This window comes from Talaromyces proteolyticus, assembly GCF_021365285.1.
Source record: "Talaromyces proteolyticus strain PMI_201 chromosome Unknown BGW36scaffold_11, whole genome shotgun sequence".
NCBI lineage: Eukaryota > Fungi > Ascomycota > Eurotiomycetes > Eurotiales > Trichocomaceae > Talaromyces > Talaromyces proteolyticus.
Window position 1 is genome coordinate 1,563,617 of NW_025764287.1, and position 27,916 is coordinate 1,591,532.

Genomic DNA, 27,916 nt, shown 5'->3' on the forward strand with positions numbered 1-27,916 from the left:
GCCGGGTGCCCCGCCGCCTATTGGGCGTGGGCGGCCCAATGGCGGCAGGCCGACTGTGCGACTCCATGGCTGTTAATCACCATTAATTTGTTCGTTTTATGATTTAAGATGATTGTGAGAATCGCTGAGAATACGTCGCCCAATCGGAGCCTCGTGACACCGCTCAGATCGCCTGCCCGTGTGCTTGCAGTTCATCCTTGTCGTCGTAACTGCTGCGTGTCGTTCGTCTGAACCATCGTCATCTAGCTAACCTAACATTATTCCTCGTCTCTTTTTTTGTTGCTATTGTTGTCGCTGTCTTCGTCGCGTTGTCGGGAGAGTCAAATCATCAGTTGGCAGAACGGCCTATCGCCCGCCCCATCGTCCTGCCAGCACACACTTGCGACGATCCCTGAGCTTCTTTTTGTGGTTGTTGCTGTGGCGTTGTCTTCTTAGTCTCTTTGGGCTGAGGTATATCGATACTGGGCGGGAGCTAATTAGACTGATCCTGCCGAAGGAGACAACAACACCAACCCTCCTTCCCTCCCCTGGACTGTGTGCACTCGAGCTGTACCTTGTTTTGTGCCTGCCGACCTTCGTCGCTTTGCGCGCCCTTTCTCCCTCCAATTAGGTACGGATTGCCTCTACTGCTACTACTGATTTGGCCACCGCCTGACGACCTGCAACCCCGCCATTGACTGCTTCCTCTGCCTAACTGAACAGTGGCTGCCCACTTGATTCGTGGCTTCCTCTCCTAGCTAGCTAACTGGTACATAGGCGTCCTGACACTGCGATCGCTGATCAGTCCTCGTTCGACCGCTTTTCCATAATCGTTGTTTGGCACGAGCCCGCCCTTGGGATGGTCCATAGGACAGAACCAGGTTGATATTGAGGAGCCACGATATTGATTATCGCCATGGCAGGAGACGACCCGTTCGCCTTTTTGGCAACCCAGGAACCCCCCAAACCGTTGGAGCAGTCCAAGTCAGTCCGCAGATTGAATTGGGGCGGATCCAAAATCAACGACCAGAAGAGTCGATGGCGCGAAAAGCTGTTTAACAAGGACCGAGAGAAACAAGCGGCAGAGACAGAGAGGCAGGTTGATGATTTCCTCGGCCATGCTCGCCCGCGACCATTGCCTGAAGCGCCGAGCCTACCTGCCCTCGACTTGGGTCCCTTCACTACCACCACACCGCAACCTCGAGCTTTATCTACCACCCCCCCGTCCCCCCAGAAGGATGTCGTTCAAAACGTCCCTCCCCGGCCAGCCCTCCGAAGAAGCGCCGGGCGAAACCAAAAGGCTTGCGTGTGACGTTTTCGGATAAACGACCAGACGTGATTGGCGAAGGCGGAGATGAGTCGGAGGAGCCAACCATGGAGATATCCAGGAATAAGGAACGGGCGGCTATTCAAGGGGCCAAGACACAGAATGAAGAATACGAAGATTTGGAGAATCGTCGACCCACACTTCCCAATCTACATGTGGATACCTCTTTTGCTGGTGGCAGTGACGCCTCAGGTGGGAAAACGGGAAAGGATCCTCAATGGACACCCTTGCTGCTCAGTCCTCAGGATCAGGATTTGTTAATGGCATTCAATGCGGGAGAGCGAGGATCTAGGTTATCTCTTAGGGCGTCTTCCGATTCCAACTCGTTCGCTCGCCGTGTGCAAGCGCGAATGCAAGCAGAGGAAGGTCTAGCGTTACAGAACCGTTTAGAGGATGACCCTGTTTCTCCTACGACTGCCGATAGCGAGTCGCGATTACAGAAACAGCAAGATACGTTGCCTACACGTCCGTCATTCAATTCTCAGCGATCCCAACTATCTTCCCAGTCATTAGCTGTCGACGATGGAATTTCTGCTTCGTTATCTCTCCGAACGAGTCCCGTCCCCGCTGTCCACGAACAAGCCAAGATGCTTCGACAAGGAAACATTCCCGAAATAATGTCACCGAACAGCTCTGTGAGCAGTATTTCACCACCTCCCCCCGAAGAGCCAAAAACAATCGCGCACCCTGTAGAGCCTCCACATGCCCCTTCAAGCAGGGAGGCACCAGATGCTTCTCGATCAATGGCCCCCCTGCGCCTCGTTCAGCAAAGATGACACTTCGTTCTGTCGCCAATGCCATGGGTGATCATGCGTACCAGGACTTCACAAACCATGTGGGAAAATACAGCAGTCTCTATCATATGGCTGCAGAAAGCGTGAAGCCGTTGATGGAGACTTCCTTTCCCGAATGGGTTCGAGCTTCTACCTGGTGGTTTTTAAGAGGCCGATCTGGTCTTGAATCTGCCGTTCGAGCCGGCCGAAGCCCTGAAAATAACTTAGCTGCGCAAGCTGTTGTTGATCTTGGTAAATCTTGGTGGATTTGTACTGAAATTGTACCTCACCACCCCGAATTGACCCGCTACGGAAGAATGAGTGTAGAAGCTCTGGCAGCTGTGATCAATACTACAGGTGATAATAGGATGGCTGGCTTGGTGAACCTGCACCAGAAGGTGCTCAATCATTTACGCGCATTAACTGTGTCAATGAAACGTAATCAAATTCTTACCGCTCTTGAATCTTATGCTATGGAGCCGACTATCGACTCGGCTATTTGGATCAGGTATCCGTTCTTTGCACCAGATGTGGCCGCAGCTTTTTCTGCAAATAATCGGCGTTCCATGTTGATTGATTCAACATCTCATCTCACCTCTACTCCCGATATGATGCTCTTGGGCGACACTAGCCGCTTCTTTAGCTATGCCACTATGTTTGTTGAAGTTTCACTCTCAGGTGACGAGGATTTCGACTCTCCGCAATACGCCATTCAATGCATATTATCGATTAAGCGAGACCGGAACGACTGGTACGTTCTGGCATCGATTTCAAGCCAGAGTGAATTGGTCAACATTACGATTCAATCCGACAGGAAGAATGGTCCTACGTGGGATGATGTCAACTGGCACGTCAAAACTCGCACGATGACAATCAAACTTCGTCGTGGGTTTGAGCTGAACGTTGCCTTTCAAGAGAAGGATTTCAAAATGATCTGGAACATCGTCCAGTATACCCTTAAAACAGAAGCTAGTTTGCAACCTGAAACAGGTGAAACCAAAATCTTCCATGACACACTTAAGGTGTTCCAATACATGGATTCCGGCACCCCCAAGGCCTTTCCTCCTGAGCCGTCTCCGCAGTGTCGAATGGCATTGTTTGAAAGGACAGTTACGATCACAGAAGGTACGGGCAAACGCAAAGCTCACCGAGGATTCAGGTTATCTGTGGTTACTAGCCCTCAAACCAAGACTTTGAGCAGCGTTCGCCACATACTCGGCTATGGGGCTCCCATCGTTTTTGGCTATCTTCGCGGAGAAAATGGAGCGCCGGCTCTTTTACTCAATTTGAAAGAGGAGTCGAGAGCGCGCTCAATGGTATTGACTTTTGATCGAATCGAACAGCGTACCCTTATGCATTCCTTGTTGCTCGGCATGCTTGCGAACGAAAAGGAACATACCTCTCCTAACATCCCTATACGCTCCTTTAGTATCGAGCAGCCTGGCGATTTTAATCTGGGCGCTCAGGACATCTCACATATCAAATTCAACTCTGGTTCTATTTCTGTTATTAATTTAGAACCCATGTTTATTAACCATGCATATTCCCCGAACATTTTGTCCGAGAACCTGCGTGTTTTGGTCAGCACAGATTGGGGTACGGTCACTGATCGAATTAACTTGGGTGAGTATGAGTTGCAACTTCAGTTTGTGCGATATTGACTGAATATTACAGGTCCCGGAGAATTGAAGATTAGCTTGGATGCGAACTTCAATACTGCATTATACATGTACCGCGCTCAGCAGGAAGACTTGACAGTATCTATAGCTGAAAACCTCGTGGAAAAGGACTTGCCGGATCGTGTGACGCAGTTTCTGGAAGCTGCCAGGTCTAAAGCAATGGTCCGCTGTTACGAATTTGCTACATTACAGGGTAAGTACCATAAGTTTATTAAATATTTGTGCCTCAGCTAACAGCAGCCAGCTCTACATGAATTCCAAGAAATTGTGACCGGGTATCGAGTCGCTTATGATGGAATGGCAGTTTCGTTTGCCATCGCGCGCCGACGCATGGTTGTTCCAATCCACAAGAAATGGGAGGCAAGCTCGGTCAGGCTGCAACTGGTGTATCAGAATAAAACCGTGCAATTACTGGCGTTCTTCGGCAACGACTTTAGCCACGGTACATGCATGAATTTTGTGCTCAAAGGAACCGATACCTACGAGAGCTCGAATCGTTCAGGGAAGATTGCAGTTCGCATTGTCGACGCTAAATTTGCACTCCCGAAGAAAGAAGAGGAAGCCTCTGAATTTGTCTCTCTGGACATGCCGGATTATCCTAGTGAACATGACGATATCACTATTTCTTTCGAGTCGGAGCAGGGTAAGTTATTCAGACACACACTAAATTCCATACTGATGCTGATTTTATGTAGAGCGAGCTAGGTTTTATACTGCTCTGCCTGGCGCAATCCGAGAGCCAACTCGCATGCAATCTTTACGACGATGATCAATCAGTATCTGATCTTTATTATGGATGTCACGTATGATGTATACTACCTAAATCATGTGATAAGCGGAGACAATGACTAATCGGGATATGTCAGCCTAAAGCGGCAAGGCTCCCCACCTTTCCCCTCATAACGCAATCAATCCGCCCTTGGGAAAAGGTCTCTTCATCGGGGTCATGGGTCACATCGACTGTAAAATAGTCGTCTAAATATTTCTACATCTGCATAGCACCACCGACGCCCGTTGCGCAGTTTCCATCTTCGTTTGTTCGCTCACCAACATGTCTAATCATATCGAAGCCAAGCTAGCTACACTTGCTATCCATGCCGATAATCCTCTCAATAAAGTCACAGACGTGGCCCCTCCAATTCACCTATCCACAACTTTTAGATACCCAGATGACCCGAATGACTTGACTGTAGTTTCTGACTTCAAGGTATACCGCGCAATTTTGAAACTCGCAACCACTTTCTGATATCAGCTATCGCAGGGCGATATAACCAGCCATGACTTCGTTTATTCTCGGTTGGCAGCTCCCAATTCGACTCGCTTTGAAGCAATCCTTACCGCTTTACTCAAGGGCCGCGCCCTCGCCTACGGATCTGGATTGGCTGCCTTCAATGCAGCCCTGGTTCTCTTGAATCCGCGCCGTATCTCCGTCGGTGAAAACTACCATGGCTGCCATGGTGTCATCGACATATTCAAACGAGTGTCTGGCTTGCAAAAGCTGGAATTGGACTGCCCTGCCGAAGAACTACAAGCTGGAGACCTCATCTTCCTAGAAACCCCCCTCAACCCGCACGGAACCGCATTCAACATCGAACACTACGCGCAAAAGGCCCACTCTAGAGGCGCATTCCTCCTTGTCGACAGCACATTCGGACCGCCGGGCCTCCAAGACCCATTCGAATGGGGCGCTGATCTAGTCATGCACTCGGGCTCCAAATACTTCGGCGGACACAGCGACCTCCTCTGCGGCGTCCTGGCCACCAAACGCACCGACTGGTTCAACCAACTCTTCATCGACCGTCTGCACCTAGGCAATAATATGGGCAATCTCGAAAGCTGGCTGGGCGTCCGCAGTCTACGCACACTCGAGCTCCGCGTCCAACGCGCCAGCCAATCCGCCACCAAACTCGTCTCCCATCTACATACCTCTTTGACTACGACCAACCCACCACCCAATTCCCCCGCCGCCACTATCCAGTCCGTCCTCGCAGAAATCCGGCACGCAAGCCTTCAATCCGACGAATGGGTCCATAAGCAAATGCCGCATGGCTACGGACCCGTCTTTTCGATTTTAATGAAATCGCCGGAGTTGGCGAGGAAGTTGCCTAGTAAATTACACTACTTTCATCATGCGACTAGTCTGGGTGGTGTCGAGAGCTTGATCGAGTGGCGTGCGATGTCGGATTCGAGAGTTGATCAGAGGTTGCTGAGGGTTAGTGTCGGCGTCGAGAATGTGGAGGATTTGATTGGAGATTTTGTGCAGGCCTTTACGGCTTTGGCGGCGGAGTAAGATAGCTGGCTGGCTTTGAGGGTGTGGGTTTGTTTTAGATTTTTGTAAATAGGAGATTTCATAATTAAAAAGATGTTTATTTCACTCTACTCTGGTCTGTTAAATGGCTAATACTTTAAATATCCCAATGTAATTCATTTTATCATACCCAAGGAAACATATAGTCAGATTTAAAGGCTTTCTTTTTAATCCTTATACTTCTTATTTATAGGCACTTTTCTTATATCAATGTAATATGTAATGCCCGATAATCTGTAGCTATTCATATATCTAATACCTGTATCTTTGTGCAGAATTCATCCTGAACCCAAATCCACCATACTGACACACGAGAACTACAATATTGCAAATTCATGTGCATTAGACTTTGAGCTCAGAGCCGCGCTCCTGCATTTTGATGAGTTTCATGAAAATCCCAAAATTGCTCCCGGGGATAATAATCGTTATTATCTGTGAAAAATGGAAAAACACCATGTGGTAGCAGCTTGTCTTCCTTGGGGGGGAGGGACATTGGTATGAGCAGTGCATCCACTGCAGCTAGCAACGTGTAAAGAAATTTTCCAAAGGTGAAAGATCGCCTCCTAATTGGTATTGGGTAAGTTTGCGTAGGGTTTTTGCAAATACTTCTTGTTACAAGCCTTTCTTTGTTGTACATATCTTGTATATTATCAACCTTTCAAAATATCTGCGAAGATCGGTTTATATTACATGAAGTCACGTTGCCATATTAAACACCTGATGCTTTATTTTCGTTATCCATTTGTTGCTTCTTCCTTTCCTTTGCCTCAGCATCAGCCTGTTTCCATGAGCCCTCATAATGATGAGTAACAAGTATATCTCCCTGGTCATCCGGAAACCCGTTCTGGATGGCCGCAAACGCATTTCCAGGCATAATAAGAACGTCTCCGATCAGCTTCGGCTGCTTTATGCCTGAGAAATCACGATCATCCACGGGCCTGCCCAGCAGTTGCCCGAGACTTTTCAAGATTTGAATAGTCATGATCTTGGGACCAGTTACATCAACCACGTCTATGGGGAGCATATCCATGGTAAGCCCTGCAACAGGTACCCCATTCGACCACGCAATATCCTTGATCATATCGACGACAGCGTCAACAACGATTTGCAGATTGCGCGACGAAGGCTGCGCCGCAAACACCCAGTTGGTGAATTGGGAAGCCACCTGGGTTCCTTCACCGCGCCATTCAAAGTCAAACTCCAGCCCGACGATCATATCAATCTTGTGGTGTCTATACTCGGCTGGCACCCACTGCAAGACTTCCTTGTCGCATGTCGCGTCTAAATCGCTCCAGACTCCACCTTCGGCCAGAACCATGAGGTAGCGAAGAAGGTCGGCACGTAAGATTGGGATGAGAAGGGCTTCGTAGACCTCGACGATGTCCGGTCGGGCTTGGAGATAGTGAGTGCGAACAAATGTCTCACTAGATCGATCTGTGAGGAGTTCCAGGCGAAATGACGGGTTTTTCTCCGTCCAGCTGTTAGACCATCCACGCTGATCTTCACTTAAGGTGTTGACTTTGGCAGTTTGCCAGACTTTCTTGGGTATGCCGGAAATTGCTGAGGTGACAGCGGAGATAGTCTCGCCGGCGAAAGATGTTGGTAATGGTTGCGGATTAGAGTTTGGTACGTCGCTTGGAGTGTCTTCTAGCGATGGCTCCTTGTAAGATGTATTCAGAGTTGAGTTTGTATCGGTAGGCGTGTCTATATCATTGTGCTGGCATTTGCTTGATTGTAAAATAGAGAATGATGAACGAAATGGATCCCAGTTGGTATGTAATATATAAATTGAGAAAAGAACGAGGGGCGTGACTACAACCACGAAGCGCAGAAAGCGCGATGTATTCAACTTAGAGAACAGCATTGATGAGCTCCTGTGTTGCAGCCAGGCAAGAACAGATGGTCATCGCTGAGGGTAAATGAAGATTGAAGAAGCTGAGATAGTTGTTAAGAAGTGAGAGGAACGGAGAATTGAATCTAGCAGGTGCTTTCGATCATTTATTAACCTATGAACGAGTGTGCAACGCGCCAAATCCTCTTGGTTGAATGCAATACTGATACCAAAAATAAACCCCTGAACAACCATCGGTCAAATAAGCTGGGCCTGCGCTTGGGAGTCAACTTTGGGCTGAAACCGACGCGGCGCGTATACTAGGTGTAGAGCCAATCGATAACATCACACAGTTTCAAACCCGCGGGTTATCGTATTAGCGATAAATGATCCTCTATCCCCCTGTCAAAAGCAATTTAAAGGATAACAAAGAAATGCGACTGGTCCAGGCGGCTACAACAATTCTGCGGCGGCTAACTAGCAGGGTGGCAAGCCCTGAATGCTGATTGCTTCATTATTGCCCACTTTGGACCCGCGGTAAACACACTATAGGTGTATCATCACGCTTTTCGCATTACAATGTTATGATACAAATGTAGGTTAAGAGAGATCGGGGGTCGATACTTTCTAGATTAGCATCTGCAGCCCACTGTTCTATACCCTACCACCACTATTCACTATCCTCACCGTCCGTATTATCACCTGGGCCTCCCTGCCAATCACCCATATTGCAGCGCATTAACTCAACACAAATTCCGGATTATTAGCTTGGACAGCAACCTTAAAAACATAGAAACCATCAACTTTATATAATAGAGAGTGACAAACACAGATAGTCCACCCAAAGACAGATCCAACAATGATTATAAAAAGATCCTATAGAAGTAAAATATGCCTTAATTCTTTCTTTTCCTCTTTTCTCTTTATAATAAATTAAATTAGATCATATTTCTTAACATTATATTAAATAGATTATATAAAAAATATAGCCTTTATGTTTACCTAAGAATAATCTAGCAGTTATGTGAAACTATTCAGGCTATAGATAGATGTTCCTTGTATACCTTTGGCTATATATATGTGCCCTAGATCCCTCTCTTGTACTGTTAGAACAATCTTCCATATATAATCAGAATGCACACATACCTTAGATCATTACACTATAGACATAAAGATATCATGGTCGCTAGATGTTTGCATGAATTCACACTCCAGTCCTCCCGAGCCACACATTGTGACAGAATAAAAACCAACTCAGCTCAGATGCCCACAGTTTCCAATGCTCTGTTTGAATATTTATTTTCTTACCAGCTTATGTAGAAAGGCCACCAATATTTCCAGCTACTGCTATCCTATAGTGTAACTCTTCGGTCTCCGGTAAGTTTCACGTAGAGCTGCCGAATAGTGAATCGTCATGATGTAGGAAGTCGATGAACTCGTCGTTGACCGATTGAAAACCTGCCGGCACAGGATGAGAGTTCTTGGGTCGTTTAGATTGATTATATGCACATATTTGCCATTGCCTAAGGAGGTATATAATACCCGATCTGAAGATACCGTAGTATGATTTGCTGATCCCTCTGTGTAATCCCATCCAGCATGGCCCGTTATTTTCATGCACGTGTTCGACTATATCTGCAATCATATCTTCAGTAACCACGATACGTTTCTGTCCGTCCTCCATCTTTGGCGCAGCGACTAGATATTGGGTTTCTTGGTCCCATGTAAAGGTCTTCCGGACGTAGTTACGTCGACTGCCTACTCTATCACCTCAGAAATAGCACCCAAGCTCACAAGTCCTTCTTCTGGATGCTTTATGAAGCGAATTTGGTAAGCTAACGAATTGGAATTTACAAGAAGACGGCATCGCTTACTTGGCTAGCGTAGAATCCCGTGAGAATAGTTCCAGCTGCAATCGATAATGGGGTTAAGCTTGATGGATGAGCCAAGCTTTCCCGAGGTTGAAAATGCATAGATCTTCCACGATTTGTCGAAATCTACATCTCGTTAGTAAAAGAGTTTGATGATAATGGTATCAAGACACGCCAAATATTGGGTTTCAAAGATACTAACCTTAAACGAGTTCAGTTTTCCATGTCTATAAAAACCGTATACATTATCGCCATCTAAACGTATAAGACTGACTTCAACAGACTGTATAAGTTCCCCGCCAGGACCATCCAAAGGAAAGCGCATAATCTCTGAGAAACTCGTTAATTTGCGACGGCCTAACTTCTGTATTTTCGGTGACGCGGTCTTAGTTTTATAATGGAACTCGATAGAGCATAAAGCCCCTAACCGGATAACACAGATTTCAATCAGAGATCGAAGATACACTCCATTAGGACCTCCAAATTGAATCCAGCATAATGGTTGATATCCAGCAGTAAGTGGGCTTTCCCCTGTAAAGGATTCGTCATTTAAATACAAGTCTGAGTGAGGGACAGCAGGATACCACAAGGAAACTTTTCTCAATGAAGAATTCTGTGGCATAGATTTCGATACATGAGAAAGCTCCTGCCCAGATATTGAGAGACTGGTTATTTTATACCCCTAATATTGTTAATAATCAGTTCTAAATATAGATGGTGATAGACATTACATCTAACCCTATTTCTAGGGCATTAATGACCTCAGAACATACAAGGCGCTCTGTCACTGGAGAGTTACTGGGGCACCCAAACCATCTTGAAATCCTCCCATCGCAGTTGATAACTTGGAGAGCCTGAATTCCTCGTGGTCCCATCGCCAAAACGAACCCCTTCAGGGTTGCGATGTCGAGATATAGTTCCTTATCCTTAGCAATATAGCCCAGACAAATATGTGAACCATCCTTTGATGTGAAACGTATCCCTGCAAGATAACCAGTAACACCTGCTTCTGTGACTGAAAAGGCAATTTGGACAAGATCTTTAGGTAAATATGTAGATTGTTTTTCAAAAAGCCGGCAACCTTCCTTAAAAGAATAGTTAGGAACAGTGTCTTCCTTAATATCTGCAGCTACCGTCCATCTGGGATCGAGATTTGGAATTGCATAACAGTGATCTGTATATCTAACCAGTTGGAAACAGAGTAAATTAACCAGTGCCTGGGCCAAACTCCAGATTCTCTTTCTATTTTTCAAACCTGGTGGGTTCTGGGCATTATTCGTCATTTGATAAAGGTAAATCCAATCTTTAGGCCGCTTAGCTCTCGTTTCAAAGATAAAATCACGGTCTCTACCAGTTTGGAACCTGGAACTCCAAAAGGTCTGACTAGTCAAAAGCGGGAGAAAGGCTTTTGATGATATGAGAAGGTTCGCAATATCTCTAGTGGATAAATATATAGCAATGGTTTCACGGATCTCCCATGGCAACAATGAAAAGCAATTGTTGCTATTTGTGCGGAACTCGGAATTCTGATCCACTTGAGAGGATATAGATAGCAATTTATATAACTCTGGGACGTCATATGGATTATATCTCGCATATTGATAGGCTTTTGACTTGCTGTATTGTTCCATAAGTCGGTCCTCCCATGGATAATAGTCCTGATTATCGATTATACTAAGGCCACCATAATCATGGCCCCAAGACACCCCAATCCCTCGTATAGGAAAGGGTAAAGAACTGCAAATCCTGTAAAGTCGTTCTAAAGGGATGTTATTGGGCTCCACAACTTTCTGGAGAAGACACCAACAAGCATTATGGACAATATAGCCATGTCGGTTATTCTCTGGACTTTGTCTCATAACTGGAATCTGATCTCTAAGTTGCTTTGTATAACCGTGATCGTCCCAACGCATATGAGGAAGAGGAGGTGCGACCCACGTACCATCACCAGGGTCATCATAGCACCCGACACCAGAAATGAAAATTCCTCCATGGTTTGAATAGACTGATTGGCTCAGCAATAGATCATGGATTAAATGGACAACTGGGAACCGTACTTGCACGAAACTCCTTCAACCAAGACTGGGTGACAGATCTGGTGTAGCCATCAACTGCGTATCCACATATAATACAGCCGAAAATGACAGGACTCATGACAATTTCAGAGGTGAAGAAATTCTCGAAGCCGTCGGCACCGATAACGTAATGTATGTGGGTGGAGATATATATTCTTGGGTTTGTAAACGGGGCCAAGTGGTATCTGTCTAGCAATATAGCACCCCTCCCATTCGAGACAACCAGCCGGCTTTTCAGAATGCCGCTATAATTCCTCTCTTTAAAGGCGGTGAGTGGCAAGCCAATGAATGAACGATTGCAAGACTAGACACGCTTGGCCAATGAGAACCATTTATCCAAAATACATGTATTGCTATTTCTGCACATTAATTATTATCTGATTGATTTCCTACGTTTCCGCAGAGACCACATTATGAAAGTTAAGAAAATCTTTGCAGGCACATCAATTTTTCACTCCACGTAAGAGATGTCAAGAACAACAAATGCAATTAGCTAAGATTAGTCTTTCTAACAATAAGGTACACAGTATGCCTATGTATTTTCGAATGGACACCCTATACCATTCTCTGATAAATAAACACAACCGACAGTAGCAAATAAACACGCTCGACAGTGTTCTCTCCCAAACAGTCTTCAGGCTACACCACTCCACCATATATGACCGTCGAAACAAGCTCAATAAGCAGTTTTGACGACGTAGTCGTTCAAAATCTTATATACACCATTTTCATCATCCCTAAGCTCATATGCTTTTCCAGTGAATGTTGATTGGTAGTCTCTCAACATTTTCTCGCCAGGTACAAGATAGTAGAAGCGTACATACATCCCTATTGTGACAGCACCATACAGAATGTTGTTACCACCTTGCTCCGCACGCACCAGCATCAGATAGTTCGTGAGCTGAACAACAGCTTCAGTCCACATGGATGTTTGAATCTCATGTCCTCTTCTCTTAAAATAAAATAAAAAAAACCACGTCAATGAGGATATGACAGTACGAACTAGTAATTCCTTTTTTTTCTCGTCTGAACCAAAGGTCTATGTAGGGACATTTCATTCTTAAGGAACATCTCGATAGCACCCTTTAGTCTAGCCGCACACCCACATCGTACTTTTAATAACATCAATAATATATTTTTTAAAAATTTAAGTGAATAAAAAGATGATATAAGTTACACTCTACTGGTATCTGCTAGCCAGCGAATGATAAGGTCGAAATACATTATAATGACACTTAAGCTTAGCTTTTTTAATCTAGTTAGGCATAAATTGGCCCTTAATTATGTAACCTGCCCTGCAGCTTGGACCTATAATCGCATTGAATTCAGCTACTGTGATCCAAAGCAGGACCCCAAATGAACTCAGTTAGATATACGTCGCGCAGGAAAAGCCAGCAACTGGGATTGAGCCAGTGAGATTAGGCATTGCGTCACGGCTGGTCAATATACCGTTCCATTCTTAAGCGAATTGGATGTGAGCATGCGGAAGCTGGCAGGCGGATATTGCGGGAAAATACATCTGTCAGGCAAAGACTCGTGCAACAAAAAGGATATCTAGATATTACTTCGTAAAGTATAAAGAGCAGAGAGTGTTAATGATCAATCTTAATCTTGGTTGGACTTTTTTAGACTGGGCACTGAGCTGTTATCTAATCATTATGTCGAAAGAACACAATTTTCAACGCCTGATCCGCTTCATAGACCATAACGGACAAGAGAGCCATGGTGATCTTCCACTGGGCATAGCCACTGACATGATTGAAGGCTCCACTGTTACACTTCTCACGGGAAATCTGGAATTTGGTTTCTTGAGGACTTCTGAAACAGGGGTTGTCACCAAGGTAGGAGCATGACTAATATCGTATACCAAAATTCCTGGAAGTTACAGCTCACCGAGGTTTGCAGCTACTATGTCCGCTTGAGAGAACAAATATCATTCATTGCATTGGACTGAACTATCAACACCACGCGACCGAAGCAAAGATGACCGTTCCAAAGCACCCGGTTGTTTTTACCAAACCAGCAGACGCACTAACGGGACCCTTTGATGACATACACGTTCATCCGGACGTGCAGAATCAAATTGATTACGAAGGCGAGCTCACTGTTGTCATTGGCCGCGACGCTAAGAACGTTCGCACAGAGGATGCACTGGATTATGTGCTGGGCTATACATGTGGCAACGATGTCTCTGCACGAGACTACCAAGTTCCGGCCGATATCTCCGGCGGCCAGTTTAGTTACGCAAAATCATTCGATCAGTTTGCTCCCATCGGGCCCTGCATTACATCAACCAGTGTGATACAGGACCCTCAGACACTGAACTACGTAACCAAAGTCAATGGGGAAATAAGACAGAGTACATCTACTGCAGATATGATTTGGAATGTGAAGCAAATTATTGCGCATTTGAGTCGAGGGACCACTTTGAGACGAGGAACTTGTATTATGACGGGTACACCATCAGGAGTAGGCATCTGGATGAACCCGCCATCATTTTTGAAAGATGGTGATGTGATCACAGTGGCCATTGAAAATATTGGATCCATTACAAATACGGTAGTTTTTGACTAGAAAATAGACTTGAAATGGATTTTAATGCCATTTTCTGTCCAACGCTGGGTTCTTAAATCTATAGATTGTGTATATGTAGTTATCTGATGTTATTGCCTCAACTAGCTTTGATGGACTTTAGATATTGGCAATTGCGTATGAGTCAGAATAAGTGTAATGCACTATGTTTCAGTATGAGTGATTGATTATAAACTATATACTGGAGCATGACCGGCTCTATATACCTGAGCAGCATAATGAGATGCTATCTGTAGAGCGTGTATCAAGTCTATCCGTAGCACAAGGGAGCTTTGTATAGCTGAGACGTGCCATAGATCACAATGATAAGCTGAAGACTAAAATCTTCAAATAGATTGCCTTTACTCCAATTTCATGACTTCCTTCTCCCAGAAAAGCTGCCCACGAGCGACAACCTCGTCTTTTGTCAACCACGGAAATTTAATGGTATCTAAATTTCCGTCAAAGTGGACATATTCGTCAACACTTTCAAGGGTTCGAAGTTGACATGTCGGAAAAAACCCGGTATACTTCTCATACTCATAAACCATTAGAAATGTACCCTGTGAAATCTCCCCATCGGGCAACGTCACTCCAGCAGGACATGCCGTCCATGTATGTGGAACACCCGGGGCGATTGTGACGAGCGAACCCGGTGCAACGATATAAACGGTGCCATTAAGTTCAACCAGTGCCACACCATCGAGGACAAGAATTCTTTCCGTTACAAGAGTTTGTTTGGGATACCGCTCGTTCTGGCTTGTTGATGATAAAGAGATATGGACGTGGCGAGGTAAACGAGTTGACGTGTCGAAAGAGATGAATCCGAATTGCCCGCTGAATATTGTGGAAATCTTGCTGTTGGCAGCTGACGTATGTTTCCCATCGTTCAGTTCGTGCATTTCTACGGGAATATCGGAAAAGGGCCGTTTGAGGTTGGCCGCCCGTCCGTGGACTATGTTGCAGCCATTCTCGAGTGTTATTCCTAATGACATGGTTCTTTGGTTAAAATAGAATCCGCTAAATCATCATCCACGATAATTTTAACAAAAGGTAATTTCATGTTATATTTTATATTGTTGTATATACAAAACATAAGTAAATCAGCCTGCTAAGGTTATCTGTATCCGCATTATCCGCGGGTAAAGAGCGCTCTGCGCCGATTTATTTGTGGGGTTGAAACTTTAAAATGGCTTTGATATAGTGATCCGACTGCGAATCAATTAACTTAGTGAAACTTTACAAGTCGGGACTACCAATCAGATAAACAGCCTGGGCCATTGTGGGCACCTACATCGTGATACTCCAGACTGGATGTCAGTGGCACTGGACCCCGTGGGGTGCATGGTTTTTCCCCACACGTCAAAGACTATGGCAACTACCGCCATAAAAGTAACCGGATTCTTTCAAAGGGGTTGAGTATATCTTATTGTCTCTTAATTCCTTGAAAGTTTCAATACGGGGTAGATCAAGATACAAACCAGATTAAAACCAGGTAAAGAATGTCATCGGCTCCGAACGACACTAGCCTCAGGCCTCGCATTCGCATAAGACAGGCATGCCAATCATGTCGGAAGCGACGAAGAAAATGCAATGGTCTGTACCCGTGCAGTCAGTGTGTAGCTTATTCATACGAGTGTGAATATCTACAGGGCCAGCAAGATCATCGCCCATTTCGACGTCAATCATCGGCCGACAACCATACTGACCATGATAAATCGATATGCACCAATCCTACTACAGACCAACACCGAAATCATCAAGCTGAGGAGTCAAATATTATGAAGGAACATGCACATGACAGAAATACAGCACACATGGAAAACTCAGGATCATCGCCATTCATCCATTTTCCATCAAACTCACCCAAAACCAGCAACCTAAACAAAAACACCGACTATGGCAAAGCGGAGCCTCGACCAGCTGTTGATGCTGCTAAAGGCAGATTTTCAAACCCACACAGCGGTATCTTATTACCCCGAAGAGTGAGTCGGTCCATAGATCTTCCAATCGAGCTTCGATTTCATTCATATGGATGGAATGTAAACACCAGACCAGAGCCGTCTGCAGTAGTGAATCCGGTCGTGTGCCGCTGGCTCAGTTTCCAAAATGTCACTCTCTATAGTGACATCTTTTTTGAAGTAGTGGATCCGGTCTACCACTTCATCAGTAGAAAGCGATATTATGAGCGATGTGCGGATATGTGGGAGAAGGCGACTGCCTTGGTAATGAGAGCATCACCGCAGTGGCTAGATCTTGAGGCACTAGTTGCTGGAGTCATTAGTCTCGGCTCTTTTTTTGCCGAGGACCCTTCGCCTTTAGAATCCCAACTGGTGGACCATGCTAAGAAAATCCTCGATGTTGGCTGTGCATGTGCTCCGGGAAGACTGTCTCTTGATCAGACGGCAGGGTGGATTCTGAGGACTCTGTACTTGCGCCTTACCACACGCCCCCATCTTGCCTGGTATGCATCCTGTTCGACCATGCACGTTGTGGAGGCGATGGGATTACATGTTGACTTGAGCAATGTTGACCTGGCTGCGAACGAGCGTCGTATGATGACACCGGAAATACTTGCTTCCCGGAAGAAATTATTGGAGTGTGCGACTTTTCTCAATGCTATCATTTCTGCTGACTACGGTCGATCGCGTGTTGTTCTCCAAGAATTTCCAACAGTCGCTGCAAACCCTGTCACGGATTTAGGCTCAAGCACGGGCTTGATGAAATTGGCTCAAATATTGTCGAGTTTAGACACGAGCCTCTCCGATGCATCTCGAATTGATATTCTTTCCACTGTGAAGGCGTTACCTGACGAGCCGCCAGTCTTTGTCCTGCTCAAGACCGATGTTGCTATTCATATGTTTCGGAAACATGTTCGCCTCGAAAGTGAAAAACTTCCAGATTCACAGAGTAAACTCATGTTGAGCCTCATAAGGTCTGCATTGTCCGAGGTGCGATGTCTATTGCCTTTCCGACACGCGTGGTGGAATATACTCTGTACACCATTTCAATCTTTGATGGTTCTGCTGGCTATGGACTCAGACGAAAGTCTTGTTTTAATTAACGAGGCCATGTCGATCTTGCAGGCTGTTCATGCATTATTTCCCACCTATTTGGCAGCCGAAGCGTTCCACACGGCACAAACCCTTGTCAAGGGACTTAAAAAGCGTAAAATGAGACAAGTCCAATTTCTTGAAAATGAATATTCTCTTTCCAACCCAAAACAATTGAACTTGACAGGGAGTTGTGATAGCAACAACAACATTGATGGTATTAATGTCAATCTCTCCATGGACCCGGCGACAAATTTGTCAAATTCATCCGATGGAGAATCTACTATACTCAACGAGGCAGAGACACTGCTTACTGACTGGTTTTCTGGGGCTTCAGATTTGGATCAGTTGTTGAACATGGATATCTTTAGTCCAAACGGTGGGCAGGTGTTGTATGGGGGAGAAGCCATGGATTTGTTTAATTTTCCGTAGTGTTCTTACATAACCCTAACTTTAAGCATAGAATACCTTCACACGACCATCCAATGGGACACCGTGCCTAGAGTACTTACATGGCTATGTAGTAAAATCAAGTTACACGTAAAAATGCTTCATGATCCAGACCACTGACTAGAATTTGACGTATAAGTCTAGAGGATACATACTTATCCGCATTATCCGCCTCCGTTAGCTGTTTCTTCACTGAGCGGCTTAGACGGGACTGACCCCATCTTGGAATGGGAAAATCCCTCATTTTGCTCCAATGCGAAATATTTTTATATAAGTTGATATTTGTCGATTGATATGAGCTTTTAGATATCTTTAAAATTTGTTTAAGCAAATTACATCTAAAAGCTGTGCTCAAGTCAATCAAAAACGCCAATCAAGCATTCTAACTCACAAAAATAGCAAGACCAGAATGTCGGAACAGATAGCATGGATTGGATTAGGAAATATGGGTGCTGTAAGGCAATATATTCCTTGCAATTTTGAATTGTATTCATCCACTCTAGATTCCCCCTTCGCTAATGCCAGATGATGAAATTAGGGAATGTGTAAGAACATAGTAGAGAAAACCCGCCTCCGCCACCCAATTCTAATCTATGATATGGATGAGCAACGAGCTCACAACCTTCACACACGGATTGTGCATACAGAGGTTGTATCTTCTATTGCAGCTGCCGCAGCTCGGGCAGATATCATTTTCTATAGTGTGCCTGACGACAAAGCAGTATTCGCTGTTCTGACGGAGATTCTCTCAACGGGCATATCGGGAAAACTGATAGTTGACTGCAGTACAGTGCATCCCGATACTACCAATCAAGAATCAAAAATGGTTGACCAGCATGGGGGTCACTTTGTAGCCTGCCCGGTGTTCGGTGCGGCGGCAATGGCTGATGCTGGGCAGTTGATTTGCATACTTGCCGGAAATGCCGAAGATACTGCCAAAGTAAAGCCTTTCACTACGGGGGTAATGGGCAAAGCAACCATTGACTTTACTGGGGAAGAACCGGGCAAAGCTACCATGATGAAAATAATAGGAAACACCTTCGTGCTTAATATGGTTGAATCCTTATCAGAGGGGCATGTTCTGGCTGAGAAATCTGGGCTGGGTACTGCTCAGTTGCACAAATTTATTGAAATCATGTTCCCAGGACCTTACACAGCGTATTCGACTCGCATGTTGACTGGGGATTATTACACTCGCGAAAGACCGCTATTTGGTGTTGACATGGCAAGGAAGGATGCTAGGCATGCCCTGAGTCTTGCACAGAAAGCGGGAATGACTATGAAGCATGTTGAGCTGGCTGACGTTTACTTGAAAGTTGTACAGGAGCAGAAGGGCTCGCAGGGTGAGCTTGCGGCCATGTATGGGGCTAAACGATTGGAAAGTGGATTGACTTTTCAGAATCAAAAGTAAAGTAGTTTATTTTGCTTTCTTTACTGTTTCTGACAAAAATATGAATTGAGGAAATTGTCAACTACTACATGTATCTAACTCAACGTCTTTCTGTGCCTTTTATGTATAATGTTGAATTCTCTTTCAATGGTGGACTTCAACCCATGATTGTGAATCTTGTAGCTGGTTGGAAAAGCTGATACAGAGTAAATTTTGTATGAGTTCGTGTTAATCGTTAAGTAGTACCTCCTATACCCGCTCTTTATGGATTGGATTGCTATTGATAATTCTCGTGTTTATTAAATACTACCACTGTGATTAATTCCATAATATAGACAACTCTCATAAATCTAGATGGGTGATCACTATATGGAAATGTATGGAAAGATGAATGTGATCAAAATCCGGGAACAAAAACCATTCGCCTGTCTCCCTTCGCTTCCCAAACGCTTTCTATTTTACTCATTGGAAACACATCCAACTTCTGCGGCAAAAAGTTTTCCATCACCTTTAGCATTTCAGGCAATTCCTCTCGCAACTCATTAAAGCTAAAACTTCCCAGGCCAGACCCTGTAATGGTAAGGTTTCTTGACCGCACAGTGTAAGATGGCAAAGTCAAAAGTTTAGACGCCAAGTCACCAATTTGAACATACTGTACAGGAACAGTGGATTTGAGGGACTGGAAGAGAGCCATTGTGGGTGGGCCGTATACGTAATCCAAAATGACATGAACGTCACCTACTGAAGAGAAATCTGTTTCTTCGATAGGATTGCTCAGGCATATTCTTTCATCCAGGGCCAATGACGCCAGTCGTTTCTCATCTCGGCCACATCCGATCACTCGTGTTGCCCCCAATGCTCGAGAAACATCAACTGCAAGGGTTCCTGACAGGGATGTTACACCCATGATCAGAACGGAGAAGCCTGGCCGTGGCGGGTTGCTGTTGGTTGTCATCAAAGCACGTCTGCGAAGGGCCATCCATGATGACATAGTTGGGTTTACCAAGGCAGCAACCTGGAACTTGTCTAGGCTTTTGCTAGGTAGAGGAATGACGTCCTCCTTAGGGACGTTAATAACCTCGGTGAAGGATCCCGTTTCACCATAGTAAGTGAAGAAGTAGACTTCCTGACCCTCAGATGTAATGCCCACTCCATCCACGCCGAGGTTATGTGGAAGGCTTTTTGCTGAGTAATGTCGTCCATTAACTCGAAGTCGGACGAGTTGATGCAAACCTGTGGCAAGCACTTTAACCTGAACATATCCTGAATCTGGCGCAGGGATATCCGGAGCTTCGTACTCGAAACACTTTGGTGCTTGACACCACTCCGTGACCTGAGCGATACGCATGAATATTGGCCACTGAAGGTATTAGGTTAAATCGACTCTTAAAATATACAACTGATTGAGTCATGATAGGTATTCTCACCTGAGAAGCAGTGAATATTGGGTAGGTATAAATACAAGACCCTCAAGTATAAACCAGTATTTCAACCCCACAAAATAGCTGTGAATTTTTCTGTAGTTACAGCAATTAATCTTCGACTCTCATATAAGCATTTTAAAGAGTATTACCCGGGATTTAAAAGTCTGAAGGAGCCAAAGTTAGTTGGTGCACCAGCATTTCCATATCCAGCCAATGATCAGCATGTTCGCCGAGGATAAGGCGGAAGATGTAAATTAGGACGCTCAGACTATATTATGTGGTGATTTGAATAGTGGCGAATGAAAATGAAGTAAATTGGTGCGGATAACGCGGACCGCAGGATCCTATTCAAGTGAATGTCAACGAGGGCGGAAGTGGAAGTGGAACAAAGATGTGTGATTCCTACGTTTTTCAAATCCCCGAGTATCCTAGAGAGTGGATTTCACACATTTACTCATCCGTACTACAAATAATAATGTTGATGTCAAAACAGAGAGTCACTTTCTCGCGACCTACATCAATCGAAATATTTCGTTGAACGTTTTGTTTAGCTTATCACGATAATTTTGTTGGCAAAAAATGACGGCTAGAACGTATCTCCCTTTGATAAGTGTACGTCACTTCCAAGAAACGTTGCTATTCAAAAGGATATTAAGCTGATTATTCGAATGCTATATAGCAACAATCGACTGCAAATATCAAGCCGAACCGTGGCGCGTCGGTCGAAGATCACTTGGCCGCCAGCGATCTCTCCATGAATCAGGTCACGTTTCATGAAGCCTACAAAATCAGGCCAGAGACTCAAATTAAATTGATAAAAATTTCATTTATGCGATATCAACACCCGGACCTTGACGTTATCACGACATTTCTACTTAGTCAGTTTCATCCTCACTGCGTAGGATTGCTTTTCACCTCAGCCTAACCCTAACTCAAAACCGGACAACTGACAACTCCAACCTTATTTATCATGTAGACTTTGGGCTCAGTGTGGTGAAAAAAACGGATACTGAAGTATGGTATCGAGGATATGGTGCAGACCAATATTTATACTATGCTTGCAAAGGACCAAGACAGTTTCTTGGCGGTGCATTCGACGTGGAAAGTTTTGAAGATTTGGAAAAGTATGCTATAGACTCAGTTTGATTTATTTTATACAACAAAAGAACACTCATATTCAATATATCTCGAGCAGGGCGACAAAATTGCAAGGCGTTACGATTCTGTCCGACGGCATTGAAGAAATGAAAGGCGCACCAGGCGGTGGGTATATTGTCACCCTCGCAGACCCAGAAGGGTTCCCTATCAGCCTCGTTTATGGACAAACCCTAGGAGAAGCAAAGCCAATGCCAGAGAAGGTTATTATGAACGATGAAGTCGATAAACCCCGTGCTCGAAAGTTTCAGCGGTTTCAAAATGGACCGGCCGCTGTTCATAAGGTAGGAGGAGCGGTCGGATTGTTTCTATGGAGTTAATATTCCAGGGAAAGAAATACTTAGCTAACCTGCTCGAACTGATATAGCTAGGTCACTACGGCCTCGTTGTCCGCGACTTCATGAAGCAATTTTCATTCTACACGCAAAACTTCAATCTGATGCCGTCGAATGTGTTATATATGCCGACCGCTGACAGTAAACCCAAAGAGGTCGGTATGTTCGCACACATTGAGCGCGGTGAAGAACTCGTAGATCACCATACCATTTTCCTCACGAGTCTGCCACCAGGTGCTACGGAACCACATGTGCATCACTGCAGCTTCGAGATCCATGATCTCGATTCCCAGAAATTGGGCCACTACTGGTTAGCCAAAAAGGGATATGAACCCGTCTGGGGTGTCGGACGACATATTCTGGGAAGCCAGATATTTGATTACTGGTGGGATCCGAATCATTTCATGGTGGAGCATTATATCGATAGCGATGTTGTCAATCAGGATACCCCAGTATCATTCGAATTAGCCGAGTCAGCTAAAGATGCGGCCTGGGGCCCAGACGTGCCTTCTGCATTCCTTGAGTGACATCGTTGAGAATATCCTTTGAAAGTCTCCAATTACATTAAAATGTTTCAATACTGGTTTCCATATTCATTAAGATGGCCCTTTAAATAATAAAGTACGTGTTAAGTATTTGACAGCCTCTCTTGTGACCCCTTTAAGTAAAACAATATCAACAAAATTCGTGAAAAGTCCATGAAAAGCATCAAGCGGTTACCCTTGGGACATCACAGACAACAGCTAGAAATAATAAGCATCGAACACGAGCTATTCCACGATGGTCGTATGTTTATACTTTTTTTAATTGGCTAAAATATGCACTCAATCTACATATGAATAGTTCCAGTGATACCATAAATTTCTCTAATAAAATCTCAAGGAATTTACTGAAATTATATGAGTGCTTTATATCTCCCTCTGACCTTGTTTGACCCTCTGCCACCGAGGTATCAAGCTCAGGGTATAAGAACCAGACACTACATAGTCCATGGAATCATGGTTATGGTTTAATGCAATATGCTTTCTGATAGATATGACGTATACAGTATGCTTGTTACAAGCTACTAATACCTAACTCTACCGGTATAAAGAACTCATGCCAACTTATCTTTGAAATGGAAAAATCTCCAGATGTCAAACAGGAAGACTGTCTTAGACAGTCTCGACATGACTGCAGTGCCCTGAGAGATCAGCAAGCTTCTCGTCTCGCACTAAAGTTGCAGCTATAGTTGTCATAGCGCGGTCTTCTGGCAGCATGAATATATAGTCAAGCTCTTCCAATGTTTTGTTTGCTGTCTCGGGATAGAACACTAAATAAAGGGCGTTATTAAATGACGCCAAAGAAGATTCGTACTGAGTTTCAGATTTAGCTCACCGAAAATGACCCAAAACCAAGTGAAGTTCAAAACTGCCCAGAGTATGAAATACTTGTAACCAATATTATCGATCCCAGGCTGGGTGACCTGTACAACAGCATAATTCCAAATCCAGCCTGCATCGATTCCAACTCATTAGCTCTGGTGGATAAAGGGGATTCATAATCTCTCACCGGACGCAGCCGAGATCGCCCCAGCAAATTGACGAAGTTTTAATGGTGTTATTTCAACGCCATAGAGCCACGGTGGTGATTGCAGACCCACCCCACTTTTGAAGTCAGTCTTTTTTTTAATTTGGTAGAAGAATGACAAATTCTTGGGGAGGAATTTACAAGGTGAAGTTGAAAAAGAATATGCCAAATGTGGCCGCTGCACCAGCGGAGAACGTTTCCATGGACGTCCCGATGGCAGTAATTGCCATTCCGACGCAAGTCCCTGCCATTCCAAACAGTAGAAGCTTTAAATAGAAATAATAGTATAAGCAACGAAGTCCTTTCCAAGAGTGGAGCACAGACAAGCCCAAGGAAACTTACAGGCCGACGACCAACTCGATCAATGATTGGAATTGAAATACACGTTCCCAGAAGAAATGCTAGGGACACAAAGCCGCCCATAAGCAAGGCAAGATGATCGCTCATTTTGACAGATTGCTTAAAAACAACAGTCGAGTAGTACGCAATTACATCTGCTGAAGAATTAATACTTCTTTTCTTTATTGATAAAAAATGGACCCAGCACTGGGGGTAGGACTGCAAAATTAGCATACTTATTCCACTTAGTTGTTGCATTGCTTGCACACCAAAAGCGAGTAGTATTCTTCGTCTATATTGCATAGAGCCGCCGGTAAACATATCTCTCCAAGCAGATCTGCCACTGTCTTCCATTTCGATTGCAACTTTTATGTTCGCTAGCATATCCGTTGCTTCTGAGCTGGAATCAAAAGATTCTACACCACAGATTGCAAGAATAGTAGTCTCTGCTCTTGATTCATGGCCCTGGGCAACAAGCCATCGCGGAGACTCGGGAAGAAATGGAATGGTAATAAGTTGTAGCAAGCATAGTGGTATCTGAAATGCGAGAGGAAAGCGGAAGGAGAAACTGGAGTTGTAGGAGCTGACTCCATAATCGGTCTTAGGTTATCAATGTTAACACATTGGAACACAGGAAAGGAAAAGACATCGCCTACCCAGTACGAAAGAACCAGGCCAAGCACGGCACAGATGGTAAGACTGCTCCCAGCTTTTCCACGCCATGATGAATGGGCAATTTCAGCCTGAGATAGCTACTAATTAGCAGGTGAACGATCAAAGATTGCTATTTCATTGGCTGACACTCCAAACCGGGACTGTTGCCGTAATTATACCCAGGCCGAAACCAGTAACAATTCGACCGACAATGATCTGGGCAACACTGTACGAGCTAGCTTGGAGAGCAGAGCCAACAATCGTAATAATTTGTCCAATTGCTGTGGTCCACTTTCGCCCAAGCATCTGACCTGGACTCATAATCAATTTATGGCATTCCAGCAGAGAAAAATGCTTACCATAGACCATCACTGAAATTGCCCCTAGAAATGCCCCTATCTCGTATATACCAACGACGAGGCCTGATAGAGACGCCGATGGAGACATGTCGTGGAAGATTTCTTGCTTGAAATTCGTTGATGTAATGAGTCCACTGAAGCGCTACTTAGCATATTGAGAAAGTAAAATTGGTTTACTATTGACCTCATCACTCCCTGATCATATCCAAACAACAACATCGAAAAACTACACGATGCAATAGTCATCCATGCTAGAATAGTTCCTCGGGAGTGAAACGGGGCCATTCTGGTTTCAGGCATCAAGACTGGAGTCAATAATCGTAGAGTGGTAGGGGACTCATGTCAATATGAAGATTAGACTGGACACATTCATGTTCCTCATGGAATTTATACAAATCTGGGGTAAACACGGTTGAATACGCAGCAGAAAAATTGAAGTTATATTTGCTGTCTCAACAGTAGTACTAGTTGCTGTAGCCTGTAGTGAGTGGAACGATAGGATGTTGCGGATAAGCGGAGCGGAAGCTAACTCTTGTGAGGGTTAATGATCAACCGGCTGCAGAAGGTTGGACGGAAGTGGAATCTATTTCACACTTTTTGTCCGTGTGCGTGCTCTTAAATTAAATAGTTATTACTGGGAAATGTTCGGATGTATTCAATCCTAAGTTCCTCCACAGACTCGTGGGTTTTCTCAAATGACTTCCCTACGTTCCTTAAATTAGGACATGACGTGTATCAGCGAAGTTCTCCACTTAACCAAATAGGAGAAACGTAAATAAACCACAAAGCCATGGTACTCCCAGACAGCAATTCATGCATAGTAGTAACGATGATTGGCTGGGACGGTGAATGAGAAAATTCGAAACCGAACCTTTATACTAGTTCGCTTTATCCAGGAAACCTGACAGGATTGCTATTCGCGGCGATAGCAATCCTTCTGCTTCTATAGGCCTTGGCAATATTTAGACTGTAGATTTAGCTAGGTTGTTACTAGAGACAGAAACAGCAGCAGTAAACCCTCCCTATATCTTTATGCATCATTTCAAACTCCTCCACACTAAATGAATTTTGCCCTCTCGTCTATCTATTCCAAATGTCCCATCCACGAAAGACCGAAAATGAAGCCACCTATGTCTTATCCCCAATGGACGTAAACTAGTGCTAGAGTTTTTGGTGTTTGATGCTGAGTCTGTCTATGTCAAATCCAATACTGAAAAGTCATATTTAATTGGGTAGGGTAAAGATAAAGAAATCGCTCCCAATCTTGTTAAATTTGACCCCTTTGTTACGGTGACTGAGGCAAAGCATGGTTTGTGTATCAGATAAGACGACTATTTTAGTATCAAAAGTTTTTGCGTGTTACTCGTACTCCCCGATCCAAAGAGATATCGAAGATTACGGAAGTCTATTCGATAGGTACATATTCATGAGTTTAGTGGAAGGCCAGAAGTTAGACCCTGTCTACAAATCATATAAGGAAATAACTAAACAACGTGTTGCTGATCAACTCAAGCAATGCTTTCGTGATCTTCGCAACATTAGCGGTGGTACCTATTTGGGATCGATTGACCAAGGTCCAGTTACAGAGCCGGTTTTGACGAACTCTCCCGATAGAGGTGGATTGATGATTCGCAGTGTAGTTATATACTAACACATTTTATCTGAAAAGGACCATTTGATTCCGGACAAGCTTTTAATAACGCTATGATTGATGCCGATGAGATTAATGCCCCTAAACGCCACACTAGATGCTTCTTAACTACTAAGCTTTCCCAGAATACACATCGTATTTTCTTTACGCACGAAGATCTACGACGTCAAAATACAATGGTACAGGATGGGTGCGTTACTGGTATTCTTGATTGAGAATTTAGCGACTAGCATCCCGAAAGCTAGGAGTTTACAAAATCCCCCTATGTCTGGAGGTGGCAGAATGATTGGATTGACTAATTGATAGAGATTCTTGAATCATATTGCCCAGAATATGCAATTCACTCCTTCCTAGCTGTGGTGACATGGTGACATAAAAGAAACCGAATGGAATACATGCCAACAGAAATATGTACAGGTTAAGAATTTCTTAGACTAAGATGGTTTCATTTTCTAGATTAGCTAAATATACGTATGCAATATTTTACAATACTACTTTTATATCGTTATTTCATACACGTACAAGAGCTTTAGTGAAACAGTGCACAAGGCAATGCTTTCTATCTATGAAAGGGAGCAGGCTAGGAAGGATTAGCTTTCAAAATGTTAGGAGAACATGGAGGTGCCTCAGGAATAGCCTTGCACAGGTGTTTCATCCCTCTAGGTACAAATAGCCTCTAATACACACTGAATTAAACTTTCTATGTCCTCTGTACATAGTGGTAAGGTTTAAAAAGGAGAAAAGTGCCATATGACTTTAACCCCGGAAGAAGACTTTAATAAACGTACATACAGGCTAGTAGGTGCACTTAACTTTTGTCAGAAAAATATGCAACCACAAACAACCAAAATAATCCTTTCCAAGTAAGGGTTGCGCTCTTTTTGGTATGGTGGTTAAAAGTTCGACAACTTTTTTCAATTTTGAAATTGGAAAAGTTGTTCTTATATCAACGGACAAATGCTAATTGCCACTGCCTCGCCTATGTTCCGAACAGAGAAGGGCAGTGGCAATTAAGCCGTTGCCCTCCTTTCCTGTGTTCGTTCAGCTCAATCATTGTTCCATAGCCATATTTGCTATTCCTTGTCGATAATATATAATATTCGTCATACCAAACCTCGTTTCT

General features: G+C 44.3%; 13 protein-coding genes across 13 annotated transcripts; 7 read left to right on the forward strand and 6 right to left on the reverse strand.

The window, feature by feature from the left end:
* Positions 1-895: 895 nt before the first annotated feature.
* On the forward strand, positions 896-4,527 carry BGW36DRAFT_363345 (uncharacterized protein; the record flags this gene model as incomplete). Its single annotated transcript, XM_046214451.1, has 6 exons — positions 896-1,203; positions 1,248-1,941; positions 2,025-3,702; positions 3,754-3,951; positions 4,003-4,401; positions 4,454-4,527. 6 exons carry the CDS (start codon positions 896-898, stop codon positions 4,525-4,527), a joined length of 3,351 nt encoding a protein of 1,116 aa, XP_046068348.1.
* A 282-nt stretch (positions 4,528-4,809) lies between these two features.
* Positions 4,810-6,048, forward strand: BGW36DRAFT_303802 (cystathionine gamma-synthase; the record flags this gene model as incomplete). Its single annotated transcript, XM_046211919.1, has 2 exons — positions 4,810-4,965; positions 5,011-6,048. The coding sequence occupies 2 exons, from the start codon at positions 4,810-4,812 to the stop codon at positions 6,046-6,048; spliced, it is 1,194 nt and encodes a 397-aa protein (XP_046068349.1).
* A 687-nt stretch (positions 6,049-6,735) lies between these two features.
* BGW36DRAFT_387449 (uncharacterized protein) lies at positions 6,736-8,134 on the reverse strand. The gene has a single exon (XM_046217122.1). The coding sequence runs from the start codon at positions 7,928-7,930 to the stop codon at positions 6,776-6,778; it is 1,155 nt and encodes a 384-aa protein (XP_046068350.1). The 5' UTR covers positions 7,931-8,134; the 3' UTR covers positions 6,736-6,775.
* A 1,147-nt stretch (positions 8,135-9,281) lies between these two features.
* BGW36DRAFT_304115 (uncharacterized protein) lies at positions 9,282-9,653 on the reverse strand (the record flags this gene model as incomplete). The annotated part of the gene is made up of 1 exon (XM_046211937.1): positions 9,282-9,653. A coding segment is annotated over one exon (372 nt), but the record flags the coding sequence as incomplete, so codon positions are not given.
* BGW36DRAFT_44910 (uncharacterized protein) lies at positions 9,437-12,041 on the reverse strand. Its single transcript, XM_046221773.1, has 5 exons — positions 11,826-12,041; positions 10,500-11,773; positions 9,971-10,450; positions 9,772-9,894; positions 9,437-9,709 (listed from the first exon to the last, which is right to left on the reverse strand). The coding sequence occupies exons 1-5, from the start codon at positions 11,920-11,922 to the stop codon at positions 9,656-9,658; spliced, it is 2,028 nt and encodes a 675-aa protein (XP_046068352.1). The 5' UTR covers positions 11,923-12,041; the 3' UTR covers positions 9,437-9,655.
* Positions 12,042-13,501: 1,460 nt separating this feature from the next.
* On the forward strand, positions 13,502-14,417 carry BGW36DRAFT_431573 (uncharacterized protein; the record flags this gene model as incomplete). The annotated part of the gene is made up of 2 exons (XM_046221005.1): positions 13,502-13,684; positions 13,749-14,417. The coding sequence occupies 2 exons, from the start codon at positions 13,502-13,504 to the stop codon at positions 14,415-14,417; spliced, it is 852 nt and encodes a 283-aa protein (XP_046068353.1).
* Positions 14,418-14,631: 214 nt separating this feature from the next.
* On the reverse strand, positions 14,632-15,409 carry BGW36DRAFT_438405 (uncharacterized protein; the record flags this gene model as incomplete). The annotated part of the gene is made up of 1 exon (XM_046221483.1): positions 14,632-15,409. One exon carries the CDS (start codon positions 15,407-15,409, stop codon positions 14,777-14,779), a length of 633 nt encoding a protein of 210 aa, XP_046068354.1. The 3' UTR covers positions 14,632-14,776.
* A 507-nt stretch (positions 15,410-15,916) lies between these two features.
* Positions 15,917-17,899, forward strand: BGW36DRAFT_363351 (uncharacterized protein; the record flags this gene model as incomplete). Its single annotated transcript, XM_046214452.1, has 1 exon — positions 15,917-17,899. The coding sequence occupies one exon, from the start codon at positions 15,917-15,919 to the stop codon at positions 17,897-17,899; it is 1,983 nt and encodes a 660-aa protein (XP_046068355.1).
* Positions 17,900-18,326: 427 nt separating this feature from the next.
* On the forward strand, positions 18,327-19,328 carry BGW36DRAFT_303933 (6-phosphogluconate dehydrogenase; the record flags this gene model as incomplete). Its single annotated transcript, XM_046211926.1, has 2 exons — positions 18,327-18,371; positions 18,456-19,328. 2 exons carry the CDS (start codon positions 18,327-18,329, stop codon positions 19,326-19,328), a joined length of 918 nt encoding a protein of 305 aa, XP_046068356.1.
* Positions 19,329-19,704: 376 nt separating this feature from the next.
* Positions 19,705-20,949, reverse strand: BGW36DRAFT_464854 (uncharacterized protein; the record flags this gene model as incomplete). The annotated part of the gene is made up of 3 exons (XM_046222270.1): positions 20,881-20,949; positions 20,735-20,824; positions 19,705-20,667 (listed from the first exon to the last, which is right to left on the reverse strand). The coding sequence occupies exon 3, from the start codon at positions 20,653-20,655 to the stop codon at positions 19,705-19,707; it is 951 nt and encodes a 316-aa protein (XP_046068357.1). The 5' UTR covers positions 20,656-20,667; positions 20,735-20,824; positions 20,881-20,949.
* Positions 20,950-21,310: 361 nt separating this feature from the next.
* BGW36DRAFT_419616 (trihydroxytoluene oxygenase) lies at positions 21,311-22,769 on the forward strand (the record flags this gene model as incomplete). Its single annotated transcript, XM_046219466.1, has 5 exons — positions 21,311-21,343; positions 21,435-21,609; positions 21,708-21,855; positions 21,927-22,170; positions 22,254-22,769. 5 exons carry the CDS (start codon positions 21,311-21,313, stop codon positions 22,746-22,748), a joined length of 1,095 nt encoding a protein of 364 aa, XP_046068358.1. The 3' UTR covers positions 22,749-22,769.
* Positions 22,770-23,375: 606 nt separating this feature from the next.
* BGW36DRAFT_303769 (general substrate transporter) lies at positions 23,376-25,361 on the reverse strand (the record flags this gene model as incomplete). The annotated part of the gene is made up of 10 exons (XM_046211913.1): positions 23,376-23,533; positions 23,599-23,715; positions 23,773-23,867; positions 23,932-24,056; positions 24,133-24,284; positions 24,366-24,729; positions 24,786-24,872; positions 24,931-25,094; positions 25,143-25,276; positions 25,327-25,361. The coding sequence occupies 10 exons, from the start codon at positions 25,359-25,361 to the stop codon at positions 23,376-23,378; spliced, it is 1,431 nt and encodes a 476-aa protein (XP_046068359.1).
* A 1,087-nt stretch (positions 25,362-26,448) lies between these two features.
* BGW36DRAFT_363356 (uncharacterized protein) lies at positions 26,449-26,793 on the forward strand (the record flags this gene model as incomplete). The annotated part of the gene is made up of 1 exon (XM_046214453.1): positions 26,449-26,793. The coding sequence occupies one exon, from the start codon at positions 26,449-26,451 to the stop codon at positions 26,791-26,793; it is 345 nt and encodes a 114-aa protein (XP_046068360.1).
* Positions 26,794-27,916: the final 1,123 nt, after the last annotated feature.

Excerpts from the sequence above, each read along its gene's own strand:
- BGW36DRAFT_387449 (XM_046217122.1), bottom strand. The coding sequence starts at position 7,930 with ATGCTGTTCTCTAAGTTGAATACATCGCGCTTTCTGCGCTTCGTGGTT.
- BGW36DRAFT_44910 (XM_046221773.1), bottom strand. The coding sequence starts at position 11,922 with ATGAGTCCTGTCATTTTCGGCTGTATTATATGTGGATACGCAGTTGAT. Across the intron at positions 9,895-9,970 it reads GAAAACTGAACTCGTTTAAG|ATTTCGACAAATCGTGGAAG; the intron begins GTTAGTATCTTT and ends AACGAGATGTAG. Across the intron at positions 9,710-9,771 it reads CGGGATTCTACGCTAGCCAA|CATCCAGAAGAAGGACTTGT; the intron begins GTAAGCGATGCC and ends CGCTTCATAAAG.